The sequence below is a fragment of the Hylobates moloch genome, unplaced genomic scaffold, assembly GCF_009828535.3.
Source record: "Hylobates moloch isolate HMO894 unplaced genomic scaffold, HMol_V3 SCAFFOLD_17, whole genome shotgun sequence".
NCBI lineage: Eukaryota > Metazoa > Chordata > Mammalia > Primates > Hylobatidae > Hylobates > Hylobates moloch.
Window position 1 is genome coordinate 18104669 of NW_026652292.1, and position 17480 is coordinate 18122148.

The 17480-nt window shown below is 35.0% G+C and overlaps 1 protein-coding gene across 4 annotated transcripts in view; it reads right to left on the reverse strand.

Moving 5' to 3' along the window:
- Nucleotides 1-17480, reverse strand: part of CDH18 (cadherin 18) — a 356371-nt gene that overhangs the window by 259483 nt on the left and 79408 nt on the right. For 3 of the 4 annotated variants that reach the window (XM_032136147.2, XM_032136153.2, XM_032136152.2), the window contains exon 2: nt 10480-10774. In XM_032136147.2, coding sequence (XP_031992038.1) covers nt 10480-10774 — 295 coding nt within the window. Of the gene's footprint in view, nt 1-10479; nt 10775-16313; nt 16350-17480 lie in introns of those variants that run through there. The other variant, XM_032136148.2, reaches the window with a different exon arrangement.

Genomic DNA, 17480 nt, shown 5'->3' on the forward strand with positions numbered 1-17480 from the left:
ATACTAAAATAGGAAGTGAAATTGGCTGAGAGAAACTCAGAGGATTTGAAGATGTGCAATTACGACAGAGAGAATGAAATCATGATGATCAAGGACTGATCACTGAAAACCAGTGGGAACACAGAAGTCTGGTAGAAAGCAGTAGAGACCCGTGATGGCACTGCCAGTTCTCTTCCACACTGGGCCTTCTCTCTACGTGATGTGCCCTCACCTTCTACCTTCACGGTGTTTTTTTTCTATATCCAATTGCTGTGTCTCCCCTCTATAACTGACCATTGTGCATTCACTGTCTATCTGATCATGGTGAATTTTCTCTACACCCAATCACTGTGCATTCATTCTATACCCAATAGCTGTATCTTCTCACTATATCTGATGCTGTACTTTCTCTCTAAACCTGATCATTTTGTCTTCTGTCTATATTTGACCATTGCACCTTCCAGCTATACCTGATTGCAATGTTTATATCTGACTGCTGTGCCATTTTCACTCTATGCCTGGTCACTATGCCTTGACCCTAAACCTGGTCATTTTGTATGTGTGTGTTTTTTTTCAGATTACTTGGTGCCTTCACTCTATATCTAATCACTGGGCCTACTCCATATCCCTGACATTGAGCTTTCTCTCTGTGCCTGATCACTGAACATTCACTGAACACCTGACTCCTAGGAAATGGACAAAACTATCCAAAATTATGCCCCCCTCCCAAAAAAAAATTATCCCAACAGAATTAGAAATCAGGTTCAATTAAAAGTGAGGGGGATTATCACATATCCTGACTGTTTAAATAAAATAAAATTTCAGTATATGTCCTAATACAGTAATTTCAGCGTTTGCTTAAAATCTTTTTCTACTTATAAAATGATACAAACAATTTTAATTTATATGCTTTGATTAAAAGACAGGGACAACAACATCGAGTGACTAATATTTTTAGTGATACCTGCATGATGACAAGTGTCAATTTTGAGATTTTTTGCTTTATTCTATTTCCTCAGTAAGAAAGAAACAACATAAATTGTTATTATTAGGATCTATATATGTGACATTCCAGTCAATTTATGTGATTAATAAGAATGATTCTAATGAGAAAATCGATTCACAAATGGAAATGATAAATATAGGAAAAATGTCACATTTAAGAATAGCTCTCAGTCTCTGTGAAAATGTATATAATTTGGATTTACTCATTCTATAATTTTATTTATTACCTATTTAGTTTTAGACACTTTGTTAGGTGCACATGCTACTGGGATTTTTAAAATCTATTTTTAAGGGACCTACAGACCACTATAATATCAGGTGATTTCAAAGTAATTTATAATTAAAGGTGGGAGGTGCTAAAATAATAAGCCAAGGTTGCTCTAAGATCAATTGTAGTAAATATTTTGTTGTTTATTTTCTTTAAAAAAGACATTCTCTACTTTAGAGAAGTGCTACATTCCAAAGCCAAATTATAAACCTCAATGATCCATTGATCACTGTAATAATTTCCCTTATTATATTTTTTAGAATTACCTACACATAACCTGCTTCTTTAAACTGCCAAGAATCTCTGACTGGTTTGTTTCGTGTTTCAGTTTTCTACATTGAGGCCTATACATACGAAAGTCATTCTTTGGCTATCATATTTTTTAAAACATGATGTACCAATTAAATCTGTATGAATGTGGTCCAACTTATGCAGAAAAATATGTATCTTCTAGACAAGTATTTTCTCTTGCGAATTGACCAGTTTTATTAGGGAATTCCAAGTCTGGCCTACATTCATAAAAAGTAAGTGGTAAGAGGGTAACCACGTACTCTGGGGCCTACCAATGGGCAGAGGGCGGGAAGAGGGAGAGGATCAGGAAAAATAACTAATGGTTACTAGGTTTAATACCTGGATGATGAAATAATCTATACAACAAACCCCATGACACATGTTTACCTATGTGTCACATAGGTATATGCACATCCTGTACCTATACCATTGAACTTAAAATATTAAGTTTTAAAAAAGTAAATGGAAAGACAAGAATCACTTGAGTAAAATGCAACCTAGTAAATCACATCAATCATTGAATAAAGTTAAAAACTCCGTTGGTTTATTGGGCCTTTTTTAAATTTATAACAACCAAGTTAAAGTTATATATAAAAAAATAAAAAGAATCTTTACGCAATGAAACAGATATTGGAACAATTATGTTCCAAAAATTAAGAGCCAATATTTCTACAAAATCTTTCCTCTAGACGTAATTGTAGGTGGAAAGGGTTGTCACGTACTTGTTCAATAAATATTTACAGAATATCTTGCTTCAAGTGAGGGGATACAATAATAGAATGCAGCAAAAGTGGAAAAACAGAACTTCTGAGCCTCCTCTCTAAAACCCTTAATATTTTTGCTCTTACCTCTTGAACTACCACCCTAAGAATGCACACGAAGCAGGTCCCTAACTGGAGGATAAGATACCATGGATCAGAGAGAAGCCACCCAACTGAGACCCCAGAAAAACCAGCTAATAACCAGCATCCACCACTGCAGGTGAGGGAGGCACCTGCACTGCTCGAGCTCCTAGATGACTACAGCGCAATGTATGACCCTAGCGGAAGAGCAGGCTGGTCCACCGAATCATGAGCAAATAAAATCATATTGTCTGTGGCCACTAAATTGTGGGCGGGTTGATTTGTACAAAACACAAGCTAACTTACACAGAAGAATAGTTATGCAAATAAAGAAGAAAATTATGAAACTTGCAAAATTTTGTCTACTTTCTGATTTGTCAGTTGTCCAATGTGTCTCTTCATGAATACTGCAATGTTCCATGTAGAATTAGAGTTGCTGGCTGTACTTTATTGAAATGATCCCATTCTGAACATTATGCCCCAGGGTAATGATTTTTAAATGGCTACTAGAATCTTGGCAGATGTCCAGGGTGAACATCCCAAGATATTTGGGCAGAACTAAATCAGCACTCCAACAAGAAGCACAATAAAGTCAGCACAGCTGGTGTCTCTTCTTGTTGCTCTGCAGCAAGAAACACAGCTGCAAATGGAACGGCCTGGGGCCTTAGAGATTGGAGGTGAAAAAAAAAAGACATGAAAAAGATTAGAGATGTTTCAGTACATTTCCAAGAAAAAGGAACTTTGCAGTTAAACAATCTCCTTTTTGTAGCTGCAAAAGTAAGTTTGTTGTATTGAACCTAAAGTTTATTAAATGTATCCTTATAATTCTGTTAAAATATAATATTTTATTCTCTCTCATATATTAATAATTACTATTTCTATAACCTGTTACTACCTGTTAAATGCTTTTAAATGGTATTTAATGATAGATATACTTTACTAATACACAGAAGAGTTAAAAATTAGTACATTTTCATACAGAAATATTTATTTGAAAAAGAAAGTAGTAAAATTTGTGTTCTGCCAAATTACATTGTGATCTGTTATATGATTTTTTTTGAAACAACTTCTAGATGTAAAACATTTTTAAAAAATGACTGCAATAGAAACAAATTTCAATTAATACAATTATGGAAACTCCTGATTCTAGGTGAAAGCAAGACTATAATTGCAGAAATTTGAGAATGTATCCACAAAAAGAGAAGAGATAAAATTATTCTTGTTTTAAATAAAAGAGATATGGTACACACAATTAAGACAAACACCTTTATCAGCTTTTTATTGCTAATTTTATGTCTTTGTATTATTGCTAAATTTCTTAGTCAGTTATGATGTGCTTTTCACCTGAAAAGTGTAATACCATTTACAAATACAATTTTATTCATCTTGGCCGGGCACGGTGGCTCACGCTTGTAATCTCAGCACTTTGGGAGGCCGAGGCGGGCGGATCACGAGGTCAGGAGATCGAGACCACGGTGAAACCCCGTCTCTACTAAAAATACAAAAAATTAGCCGGGCGTGGTGGCGGGCGCCTGTAGTCCCAGCTACTCGGAGAGGCTGAGGCAGGAGAATGGCGTGAACCCGGGAGGCGGAGCTTGCAGTGAGCCGAGATCGCGCCACTGCACTCCAGCCTGGGCGACAGAGCAAGACTCCGTCTCAAAAAAAAAAAAAAAAACAAGTACAATTTTATTCATCTTAATTTCTAAAAACATTCACTTGATGGCTGACTCAAAAACCAAGTATCATTTAATCTCATGGTCATTTTCACCTTTGTATTGTGATAAACACATTAACTCATTATCTCATATTTTAACTGTCAGTTCTGAAGACTATATAAATTAGACATGTAATGTAACTATAGAGAAAGAAATTAAAGAAGTAATTCCATAAAATAATTGATAGAAGGTTGTAAAGATCAAGACTGACATGATAATGTACTGCAAATCACAAAAAAAGGAAAATTTAAAATCTCAAATTTGCATTGTACATCTATTACGGATTAATCCAGGTTACATTTGCCCTCAATAATAATGCCATTCTGTTCACATATGTTTACTGTTGAAATTAATTATTTAGATAAATATATATAGTGTATGTGTATATATACTTATCTATATGTATACATGTAAATATACATGTATATGTAAATCTATATGTAAATGCCATCTATGTATATATGTATATATGTCATATATATATACACATATATATATATACATATACATATATATACACATATATATACATATACATATATGTATATATACATATACATATACGTATATATACATATACATATATGTATACATACGTAAATTAAAGAAGTAATATGTATACATACGTATACTATATATGTATATATGTATATGTACATATACGTATACATATATATATACACACATGTATATATACGTACATACATATGTGTATATATACATGTCACACACACACACACACACACACACACACACGACAGCCAGTACCTTACTAGGAACCAAACATAATTCAAGGGTTCTTCTAAATGCAGGCTATACAATACACAATTTTTTTTTAATGAGAGCCATCATGGCTCCCAAGTAGCCACGCCATTACTCTTCCTTCTATGGGTGCAAATAACTTCATTTTATTTCATGACTTTCCTCAGTGTTTTCATACTATTGTGCACTTCAAGATGACAATTAATATTTAAACACTGCAATTTCTTACCTAGCCAGATAGAACATATTTTTGTTTTAAAGTTCATGGCATGAGCATTCTGGCACTATGAAAGTCTCTCTGGACAGGATTATAAATTTAACAAATATATTATTCAATTTGTGTTTCTACTTTGACATTTTTAATTCTTTCTATTGCAGGTTCCCTAGGGCAGTAGTTCTTAACTGAGAGCATTTTTGTCACCCAGAGGACACTTGGCAATTTCTGAAGACATCATCACTTTGTGGTTGTGGGAGGAACACTACCGCATTTATTAGGTACAGGCCATGACTGCTACTAAACATCCTACACGGCACAGGGAAGACCCTCACAACAAAGAATTATCCAGTCCAAAATGTCAATAGTGGAAAGATTGAAAAACTCGTTTCTAGAAGAATATAATTCCCTAGATAATTGGTGAAATTACATTGTGTAGATCAAAAAGATACATACAAATCTTACATTAAAACATGCTTCAGAAACCAATTTATTTTTTCATCTTTCTGTACTGAGCTATCCAAAGTGTCTCAGACTTTGTCGGCAGATTATTGCCCACCAACAAGAAATATACAACCACATTATGCTTTTCTCACTGGCAATATAGCGCACTGCAATTACTTGGAGTGGCTCCATTATCATTATTTAGCGAGAGATGCAAGAAACAATAATCTGATAAAATCTTGCACACCAAGGAAGTCTCTGGTGGTGCCTTTTCTGTATTCTTGTAACATATTTGCAAAGCTATACAGAAAATCTATTATTTACATGATCTTCCTGTTTATTTCCCCAAAACACACAAATGCACACACATGGGTACACACACACACACACACATAGACACACAGACACATATCCCAAGTTGGACTATTTTTTTTAATCATTTTATCCTGTATGTCAAATGTCCATTGATTTTACCTTTTCTAACTGATAAATCACCATGCATTATTTAAGATTCACTGAGGACATCTTCTCTCATCCACAAGCGGGGCCCCCTGTCCAAGTCTACGGTTCCCCTATTTTGGTGCTTATCAGACACCATATTGAAATTTTCTATTTGTAAGTCTGCAGTTTGCTCAAAGATAGTGGTCTTGTTTTATTAACCATTGTATTACTAGCCACTATCACAGCTCTCAGCACATAAAGTGCATTTACTCTCTCTCTCACTCAAGAAAGAATTGAATAAATATAAGGAGAGAGATTGTTTTAATGATTCAAAACTGAATTAATGAGTATATGATAAAAAAGTAATTTTATTAGGCACCATATGTCGATAAAAAATTTTGTTGTCACCTGCTTACATTATTATTAGTCTTCAGTTAGTGTCAGAAACCAGTATATTTTTAAGTGTTAGTGTCATAAAAATGATTTTTATTACATATTTAGAACCACTTATTCCCTTCATACCAAATAAAGACACAACCTAGTGTTTAGAAGCAAACCTTCAACAATGTGTGTGTGTCTATTTCCTTTAGATATTTTCTGTGCATGTACATGCATATTCTGCAACACATCTGTATTCTCTAACAAAACTAGGCTATCTTAGTATCACAGAAGGGAAGCCTGGATAGTCATTAAATAACTAACAGTATCTACGCAAAGGGAAGAAGTATGATCCCATATATTTGCAACAAACGCTATATTTCTGTCTATATGTATATAGTCCAGTAGGGCTGGCAGAACACTAACTGCCATAGATCAGCAGATACTTGTCTATCAAAACTATGACACCATCCTCTAATTGTTCCTTGCCTCTGATCTCCCTATAATAGCTTACAATGAAGACTGGCAAACTCTTTTTTTTAATAAAAGAAAACACTGTAAATATTTTGGGCATTGTGGGCCAGCGATATGACCTTCATCCCAAACACCCAGCTGTGCCATTGCCGTGCCAAAACTACCACAGACAATCTTCAAGTAAAGGAGTGTAGCTGTGTTTCAGTAAAAGCACAAAAACAGAGGGCAGGACAGATTTGTTCCCCCTGCCATTGCCTGCAGATCTTTGCCTATAATATCATCAACTTTTTGTTTCTAAAATCAGAGTTGCCCAGACGCAGTGGCTCACGCTTCTAATTCCAGCACTTTGGGAGACCCAGAAAGGCGGATCATTTGAGACCAAGAGTTCAAGAGCAGCCTGGCCAACATGGCAAGACCCCGTCTGTACTAAAATTACAAACTTTAGCTGCGCCTGGAGGCACACGCCTGTAATCTCAGCTATTTGGGAGGCTGAAGCATGAGAATTGCTTGAGCCTGGGAGGCAGAGGTTGAAGTGAGCCGAGATCATGCCACTGCACTCCAGCCTGGGCGGCAGAGCAAGACCTGTCTCAAAAAAAAAAAAAAAAAATCAGTTAATGAAAATATCACCCATTCTTACGAACACAATATAAAGTGAGTTTCTCCCTCCACTTTCATATCATCCTCTATGCATTCATGTTACAATATCTATTATATGTTATTACCATGTATGTTATGTATTTGTTTTCCTACAGTAATGAGTGTGTATACACACACACACAAACTTACTGATAAAATATAATTTCCAATATTCAGCTTAAGGTTTCCCATAAAATAACTCTTTCAATAGAATCTTGCCTGAAACCACAGTAGTACAAAGAGTCGAAACTTACTCTGTCTTGTCCTTTTTCTCTACTACTTTCAGATATTAAAGTTTTGTCCCTCAACCATACTCATCTCAGTAAGAGAACTTAAGAATATTAACTTTTCACCATTCCCAACTGTCTTCCCAAACCCCAGATGAGGACTTTGACTTGTTCCCAAGTCCTCAACTCACAGCCTTTTCTGCAAAAATTACTTTATGCCTTAAGATTCTCACATAGATTATGTGGCATCCTTTTACAATATTTCAAAAATATCCATTCGTATTAACTCAGTGTACACACACAAACACACACACACACACACACACACACACACACATCTATTCTAGAGTTCACTGCTAATAACATTTTTCCTGTCTGCCATTTTCCTTGACTTTTAGATCTCTGTTCTGATTTATTTCAACTATTTTTAATTTCAACTGTTTTCTCAAATGTTTTTCTAAATTAGGTAGGAGAATAATAGACCTTCCAGATCCTTCTCCAAATATTTATTTTGCCCTAGCTGATGGGTCACATTTGTCTGAACAATAGATTTGGGGCTTCAGTGTTTTCTCTGTAGGCTGTAAATGGGACTCAACTCTCTATCAGATTCCTCTATTTCATGTAATAAATGTGAGGGTAACATATTCATTTTTATTCATACCTAATTTTAAAAAATCTGAATGTTTTTAAAATTTTCTCTTTTTTATTAGGCTTTAAAACTTTACCAGGATTTTCCTATGTTTGATTCTTATTCTATTTACTCTTCCTGGAACTTGGAAAGTCTACTAAACTTGTAAAGTCAGTATATTATTCACTTCAAGAAAAATTATGATTGCTCCTTTCCTCCATTTGCTCTTTATTTTTCTCTAATGACACATGTTATTCACATGATAGGTCTAATGAATATGTTCTCTAAATCTCCTTTCTTTTTCCCACAATATTCACAATTTTATGTTTGTTTCTGTGGCTATTAGCTACTTCTTCCAGTCAGTTATGATTTTAGGTACCAGGACAATAATTCAAGTCTAATCAGTTACCATTCATGCCTTCAATCCATATATTGATTTTCTTTGTCGTTGTTATTTACTTATTTGTTTAAAGCAAAAGCCTCTGAGTTACAGAAATCTGTTTGTGGAGTCCGTAAAAGCCCTCCAATGCTCATATTGGCTACTGTTTACTATACTGTCTTTCTGGGTAATGCCTGCTCTGCCTGTTTTTCTCCCTAGTGCTTTACCCCCTGTGGTTATGACAGTTTCCTTTGTGCTCCTTGGGGATCTTACTTGTCTTGGAAATAGCTCACCAGGAGCACTCTCACAGGTGGAAGCACCATAGAGCTCTTTGCCTTCCTAAGGCAGAGGAGATTAGGTTTGTGGGTATCAGTTCCTTGATGTGACAGAGAGAATTCTGTCCTTGAGTTCCCATGCAAACTCTCACCCACCAGGGTTAAAAAATGCTGAAGCCTTTAATTCCCCCTCGACTCTCCTTGGAGATCAATAAGCCCGAGAGTATTCTGGGCCTCTCTTAGGCTCCTGCAGGCTGGTTCCTGGGTTCTGCTGTGGTCCAGAGGGAACAAGTTTGGCACCTGCTTTCTCCTCTGAGACTTCAGCTAAGGAAGAAGACCTCATTCTTTTCCTTACCTGCTCCTACAGCGGCTGCAGGAGCTACCTGCCTAGCTCAAGAAGACTAACATGAGCTGGAATCTGGAGTTGAGAGAAAAGATGCTACTATCTTCCATTTTTAAAATATATATATACATATATATATATACACACACACACACATATATATATACACACGCATACATATATTTCAAATTCACAGACTGATTTGATTAGTGACTAAATGACTATAAGAACCTCAATCTAAAACAATACTCATACATATGCAGTAAAATTAAATATATTAAATCTTTACTCAATAAATGTGTTACAAAGCTTAGAGTCTCATAAAGATAGTCGAAAAGTATTATCATAGAAGAACCATTTTTAAACTACTTTTTAAAAATCATCCCATGAAATGAAAAATAAACAAAAATAAATTCAAATAGCTACACCACAGAAACCAGTGAGTGGTGAAGAAGCCCCAGATCATTAGGGTGGCTCAGGCCCTGGATCATGGTTCTATTGGCTGCAGTGTAGGCTTTGCATTCAGCTAAACCTGGAATAATGCCTCCTTGGCTATTTTCTAAATATGTGAATTTGCAAAAGTGACTTAAATACTTTATGCCAGTTTGCACATCTTAAAAATGATATTCAAAATACTTAACAGGGCTGTCATATATTTTTAAATAAATAAGGTATATAAATGCTTAGGAATATCTGAAAAGTTTTATTGATTAATGTAGCAACATCTATTAATGGTATTATAATTTGGTCATACACTGAAAGCTTAAAGGACCTGGAGACAAAAATTTCAGACATTCTAGAATCTTTCTTCTGTGCAAATAATCAAATTGAATGTGCTGGTATACTCTTAACAATATATATGTAGAATTCACGTGATAGAAGAGCCATATCAATTAAGCAAGTATTCCACGTGTTTTCAAATTTATAAATGTTTCTTTCCCCTTGAGATCCAACTATTACCTACACTTACATGATTAGAAATCAATTTCAATGAATATTATAATTGCTAGACCCAATAGTCTTTAACACTTTATGCCACAAAAAATACTAAAATATTTTGAAACTTCGTATTTAGATCCCCTCCAGATATATATACAAGTAAAAATTGGTGTTCTAAAGATGACTTTTTGGTTTTTGAAATATGTTAACTGCATAATCACAAAAATGATTTTTCTTACCCATGTCTGACATTTCAGGCACAGTAACAATGTATGGTCCATCTGTGAATTTTGGAGCGTTGTCATTGATGTCTTGCACTTTGATGATGAACTCGGATTCAGGTTCAAGAGGTTTGTTTGTACGTCTATCAATAGCTTGAGCATGAAGCACATAGTGGGTCTTCTGCTCTCTGTCTAGGCTTTTTGTTGAGTGGATATCACCCGTGGTATCGTCAATGATAAATATAGTCCCGGCACCCTCTCCAGTAAGGATGTACTTGACAGATCCATCACCTTTGTCAGAATTGGAGTGCAGCTGTGAAATACACATGGAATAATTTAGCATATATTTATATTCCAACCTCACATTATGTTCTCTGAAAACTCCATATCTATAATTACTTTGGCTATGACTTTTCTTCCCTTTACAGTGCCCTGTGTGTTACTACTATCATTTACTTTTCTGCAGTTTTTTTTTCACTTGATTAATCATATGGATATTGCTATCATGATTTGTCTAAGCGATATAGTTATTGATCTAAGAAAAAACCAATAAATAATATTTATTGAAACAAAAATAGCCCTTTTAATTTTACTAAATCCACATTCCACTAACTGCCATAAAGTTGGGAAAATCAATTTCCAGTAGATTATTGTTGCCTTCCATACTTGTGAAAATAATATATTTTGTTTTAATTATTTGACATTCTATTTCAACTTTATGACTAGAAAAAAATATAAGGTAGGACAAATTGAGGTTCAAATTAATTATTAAAATTTTCACAAAAGAGGCACATATTTAAGTAATAGTCACAGTCATGTGTTTAATAATTTGAAAAAAAATGAAATCACCTGTAATATAAAGGGCTTTGATGTAGAATATTAAAAAATAGAGTATTTTTGTCCAGGCGTGGTGGTTCATGCCTGTAATCCCAGCACTTTGGGAGGCCGAGGCAGGCAGATCACAAGGTCAGGAGATCAAGACCGTCCTGGCTAACTCGGTGAAACTCCGTCTCTACTAAAAAAATACAAAAAAAAAATTAGCCGGGCATGGTGGTGGGTGCCTGTAGTCCCAGCTACCAGGGAGGCTGAGACAGGAAAATGGTGTGAACACAGGAGGCGGAGCTTGCAATGAGCTGAGATTGCGTCACTGCACTCCAGCCTGGGAGACAGAGCGAGACTCCATCTCAAAAAAAAAAAAAAGTACTTTTTTAGGGATAGAGTATTTTTTTAGTTAGGGATTATAAAACTTTAACTCAAAATTTAAATAGTAGTAATATATTTAGTTGATAAATAGGCTCTCATTTTAATTAATTGAAATACAGTAACAAATCTACACTTAGTAAAATTAAAATTATCAAATACTATTTGAATAGATATTAGAAAAGTAACAATAAATTAGAAAAGAGGTCTTCAATAAGAAAAATACCTAAAATATTGAGATAATATACTTTGTTGTCATTTAAACTGCATATAGTTTTTGCTAAAGATTCTGCTATAACACCAAAATTCACTTAAATAGTTTCAAGAGTGCCAGTGCTATATTTCTAGCTAGAAATAACGGCAGTATTTTCTCAGTTCACAAATATATTTTTAAGGATTGTTTCTCCCAAGAGGTCTGAACAGTTATCCTTTATATTAAACCTTTCTGGGCACATAACCTCAATGACTTACCTTTTTCTCATTTCTGACACGTAGAAACATTGAAAAAACACAACCTTGTTCACATAGCATTTCAGTTTTCTTGCCATAGTAACATGAACATTTTTGAGGTTTTAAAGTCTCTGAACTCTCAGAAGACATTTGGAAAAGACAAAATACAGAAAAAGACACTGAATATGAGAAAAAGACTTTTTCTGGGAAAATTAGGGCAACTGAAACATAAATGATAGTATGGGAATAATTTCACTTCTTTCTTGAAAACATGTAAAAAATTACCAGGACAAAATTTTGACAGGAATCACAGAGTAAGTTTCAACAGATGAAACCACTTAAAAATGCTTATTTAGATCTTTTATAAAAATGAGAAAAATACACAGCTTTCAAAGATTCACACTTCATTAGTAAATTGGATACTAAAGGAAGAATGCAGAATGAATTGGGTGATACAATTGTATGCTTGTATGAAAATGTGTTTATTTATTTATGTCTCTTAGCATATCATTTTAGTATCTAGAAGAAAAGATTCATCTTTCATGAAGCAGACACCCACAAAGTATCAATAGAGCAACCTATTTCATATTCGCCAACTTTGCATCAATCCATGACCAAAACGTAGCAAAGTAAATCAACAAATTCATTTACCAAATGTTTCTAAAACCCTTTCTAGAATACTTGTCATTAAACTAACAAAAGATGAGATAGTTTGGTAATTATTATGTTGTTATATTATATATAAATTGTAAATCTATATATTGTACTAATAACTATATAAAACATTTTTGCAGAATGTGCAATGTCTTTTAACAATTTCTAAAAGTTTAACAATGATGAAAATTGGCATTTGTCTTCAGGATATGTATATGTGTGTGTGTATATATATATATATATATATACATGAAAAACACATGTTTAGTGAAATTAATTTGATATCACTTAGTTTTTTTATTACTAACAAAATGTAGCAATATAAAATTATACTAAGTGTACAGTTAGGTTCGTATTACAGACACTTAAGTATATTTAAAGAAGAATAGGCTTAAGTATATAAGAGAAATAGTAAAGTTCTTAACCTACCACATCTATTAGCATCTATTAAATATATATATACTATAAACTCTGTATAGATTCTAGTAATTCAGATATAAAAATAAAAATTTCAGTAATTTTAGGGCTATCAGTTTTAACACTTGAATCTGACTCCACATGTATAACATTATTATAATTCATATACACTTTTTATAATTAATAAGCAGTTTTAATAATACCTAATAAACAGCATAAATGCTTCTGAAGATATGACTAATTTGAACCTAGATTGTAGTAAGATTAGTGAATTATAATTCAGTAATATTTATATTTTTGGATAACCTTACACCAAATATTATGAAACTTACACAAAATTATCATGAAAATGTATTTAGATTACATTGCTTTCTAAGAATATTTAGCATGAGTTTTTAAATAATGTAGATGATCATTTTATTAATGAAATTTTAGTTTCTTGGCCAGCTTGGTTAAATCTTGAAATAATCAGATTCCCATGTAACACTAATGGGAAACCATTGTAGTAGTTATTTAGTAGATTGACTAATAGTTTATATGATTATGATGATAACCACTATGAAATAGCAAAGTGGCTTACTCTCAAGATTCCCTCTCCTCCACCACATCTATTCTCAAATCTCAGCTCTGTTTGCAATATATACTTTGCAACAGGAATGGAGCCTGAGAGAAACCTTGAGTATTTTGTCTTGAATTTTTTAATAAAAGGGTTTTAAGACTCTAGAGAAGTATTTTATTAATTTTTGTAAGCCAAAAAATGATGAATGAATGACATAGGTGAATAATAAGGGTAGTTGCAGACATAGAAAACTTGAGAAATGGAGAAAAAGCTCTTGAATAGAGATAATCAGGGATATTATGATGATAGAAATATGTCATCTCTGAGTGGGGTCACCAATGAGACATCAAATGAAAGAGGTTGGAAAACAGCTTGGAAATTAGAAATACTGCATATATAGACATGGTAGTGACTCAGTAACCAGTTAAATGTAGGTTACAAGCTTAGCTAGCCACTATACTACTTAAGAGAGACGTCCATGATTTTTTTTTTTTACAGTGAAATAAGTAAAAATATTTGGAAGATAAATTTGATTTTAGTCATATACAGTGGAGTCCCCCCCCGCTTTTTTTTTTTAATCAGTTTAGTAATACCAAGGGCATTGTAGCAGGGTCTGAATGTAACACCTTATATATACTTTTAGAGCCATGAGATTTTGCAAAGTAGGCTGCATTTTCATGCTGAAAGACAGACATTATATTGTCCTAAAGCAAGAAGAGATAGTATTTGGGTATCTCATCACATAATAAAGTAGGCTAAATTAACTGCTCTTTAGAGAACAGCAAAGGAATGAGGGGTGAAAAAAAGAAAAAGAAAATGCAGTCACCCTAGTGAAGCAAAATGCTAGTAATCTCTAGCATTATTTTAATAAATTGTCACTTTCTTAGCATTAAGTAGTAACCTATGGCACTTAGAAAGCCAATGTGACTTACATTAGTTCACTCTAGAAAACTATTTATTCACCCTGGACTACATTAGGATCAGGACTTGGAAATTTATAGCTTTCACTCTAATGCAAAGTTCCTCAATAAAATAATATTCTATTCCTTGGGGAAGAATAACTTTAAAAGGTTAAGAAGATGGTGGTGGAGGCATTCATTTACAAAGTTGAGTTTAATTAGGACTTTAAGCTATGTTAAAAAGATAGGTCATTGACTTAAAACTGTAATATTTTGGGCTACATAATTTATATACTTGTTTATAAGTAGAAAACATATTTATAATATTTCAGTGAAAGCCAAAAATAAAGGCAGCAATATAGTAATTCCACTATGATTGATCATTATCTCCAAAACTTGCATAAAAATATGTGACACAATGTGAAAGAAATGTGAAAACATAGGGAATGCATGTGATTGAGAAGTATTATGTATCCTTCATTCCAGAATGTATTATATTCTTAAAGTATAAGCAAATGAAACAAAAGTCAATTGAACTCTTAATAAGTAACTGATGTGGAATAAAACACATTAAGCAGTAACAGTCTCTTGCTAACTGATAATATATTAGTCTCTGTGAAAAAGGGACATGTATGAACCATAATTTTTAATTACACACCAACAAATGTGTAAAAAGTTATGTTAAACAGTTAAAGTTTTATTTTAAAAAATTTAATCCGTCATGTCAAGACTGGATTGCAGCTATAACTCAGACGTACAGAGCAGGATGTGGAGGTTCACATCGTTAATTTTGCCCCAGAATGACTGCAGGAATATCAGGAACCCTGAGAGTACCCGCAGACCCTCTGAAGGAAGCAGATTGCTCCTGCAGGGCCCTCAAGATGCTCCAAATACTGTAAGTGCCCAGGCTGTGAAAGAGGGAAAGGGAGATCCGTTGCCCCTGAATACACACCCCCACTGGGGAAACTGAAGGTCTAGTTTATGGGAGAATATTCTAATCTTACCTGGAGCTGTGTGAATTTAGAAAGCCAAGCAAAATGCAGGGGTAGAGGAAGCAGTGTCCATTCCTGCTTGGACTCGGGGGAGGATGCAAATCCTGCGTGTAGACTCCACAGACAGTGGAAGCGCTAAAGCCATACTTTCTTTTGCAACTGGGAAGCGCGTTAGCCATAGGTAAGTTCTCAGCCCTGCTTGCCCATGGAAACAGACTTGGTGCCTGGAAACAGACTCGGTGCTATGATGGGGCCATGGTAGGAGTGAGACCAGCCCTTTGGATTGTGTGGGAGCTGGGAGAAGCCTGTGACTCCCGGCTCTCCCCCACTTCCTTGGCAACCTGCACAACTCAGCAGAGGCAGCCATAATCCTCCTAGGTACATAACTCCACTGACCTGGAAGTCTTGCACTCATCCCCCAAAGCAGCGGCAGCAAGACCCGCCCAAGAAAAGTCTAAGTTCAGACACGCCTAGCCCTGCCCCCACCCAATGGTACTTCCCTACCCATCCTGGTAACTGAAGACAAAGGGCATATACTTTTGGGAGTTCTAGGGCCCCACCCGCCACGGGTTCCTCTCCATACTAACGCAGCTGATGCTCTCTGGAAAGCACCACCTCCTGGCAGGAGGACAACCAGCACACAAAAAAGAGCATTAAACCACCAAAGTTAAGAACACTCACAGGGTCCATTTCACCTCCCTGCTGCCTCTCCATAACAGATGCTGGTATTCATGGCTGAGAGATCCACAGACGGTTCACATCACAGGACTCTGTGCGGACAACACCCAGTATTAGCCCAGAGCCTGGTAGACTTTTTGGGTGGCTAGACCCAGAAGAGAGGCAATAATCACTACACCTCGGCTCTCAGGAAGCCACATCCATAGGAAAAGGGGGAGGACACTGTGTGAAGGAAATACCCAATGGGAAAAAAGAATCTAACCACAGCCTTCAGCCCTAGACCTTCCCTCTGACATAACCTACCCAAAAGAGAAGGAACCAGAAAACCAACTCTGGTAATATGACAAAACAGGGCTCTTTAACACCCCCAAAAATCCTACTAGCTCACCAGCAATGAATGCAAACCAAGAAGAAATCCCTGATTTGCCTGAAAAGGAATTCAGGAGGTTAGTTATTAATCTAATCAGGAAGGCCCCAAATAAAGGTAAGCCCAATGGAAGGAAATAAATAATAATAATAATAAAACAGATACAAGAAGTGAAGGGAGAAATAGTCAATGAAATAGCATAAACAAAAACAATAAAAACTTCAGGAAACACTGGACACAGATAGAAATGCAAAATTCTCTGGAAAGCCTTAGCAATAAAGTTCAACAAGCAGAAGAAAGAAATTCAGACAAGTTCTTCAAATTAACCCAATCCAACAAAGACAGAAAAAAGAATAAGAAAATATGAACAAAGCCTCAGAGTAGTCTGGGATTATGTTAAATGACCAAACCTAAGAATAATCAGTGTTCTTGAGGAAGAAGAGAAATCTAAAAGTTTTGAAACCATATCTGGGGAAAAAAATTGAGGAAATATTCCCTGGCCTTGCTACAGACCTAAACATCCAAATACAAGAAGCACAAAGAACACCTGGGAAATTAATCACCAAAAGATCATCACCTAGGCACATTGTTATGTGTTATGAAAATGCATAGGTCATCTAAAGTTAAGACAAAGGAAAGAATCTTAACAGCTGTGAGACAAAAGCACCAGGTATCCTACAAAGGAAAACCTATCAGATTAACAGCAGATTTCTCAGCAGAAACTGTACAAGCTAGAAGGAATTGGGGCCGTATCTTCAGCTTCCTCAAACAAAACAATTATCAGCCAAGAATTCTGTATCCAG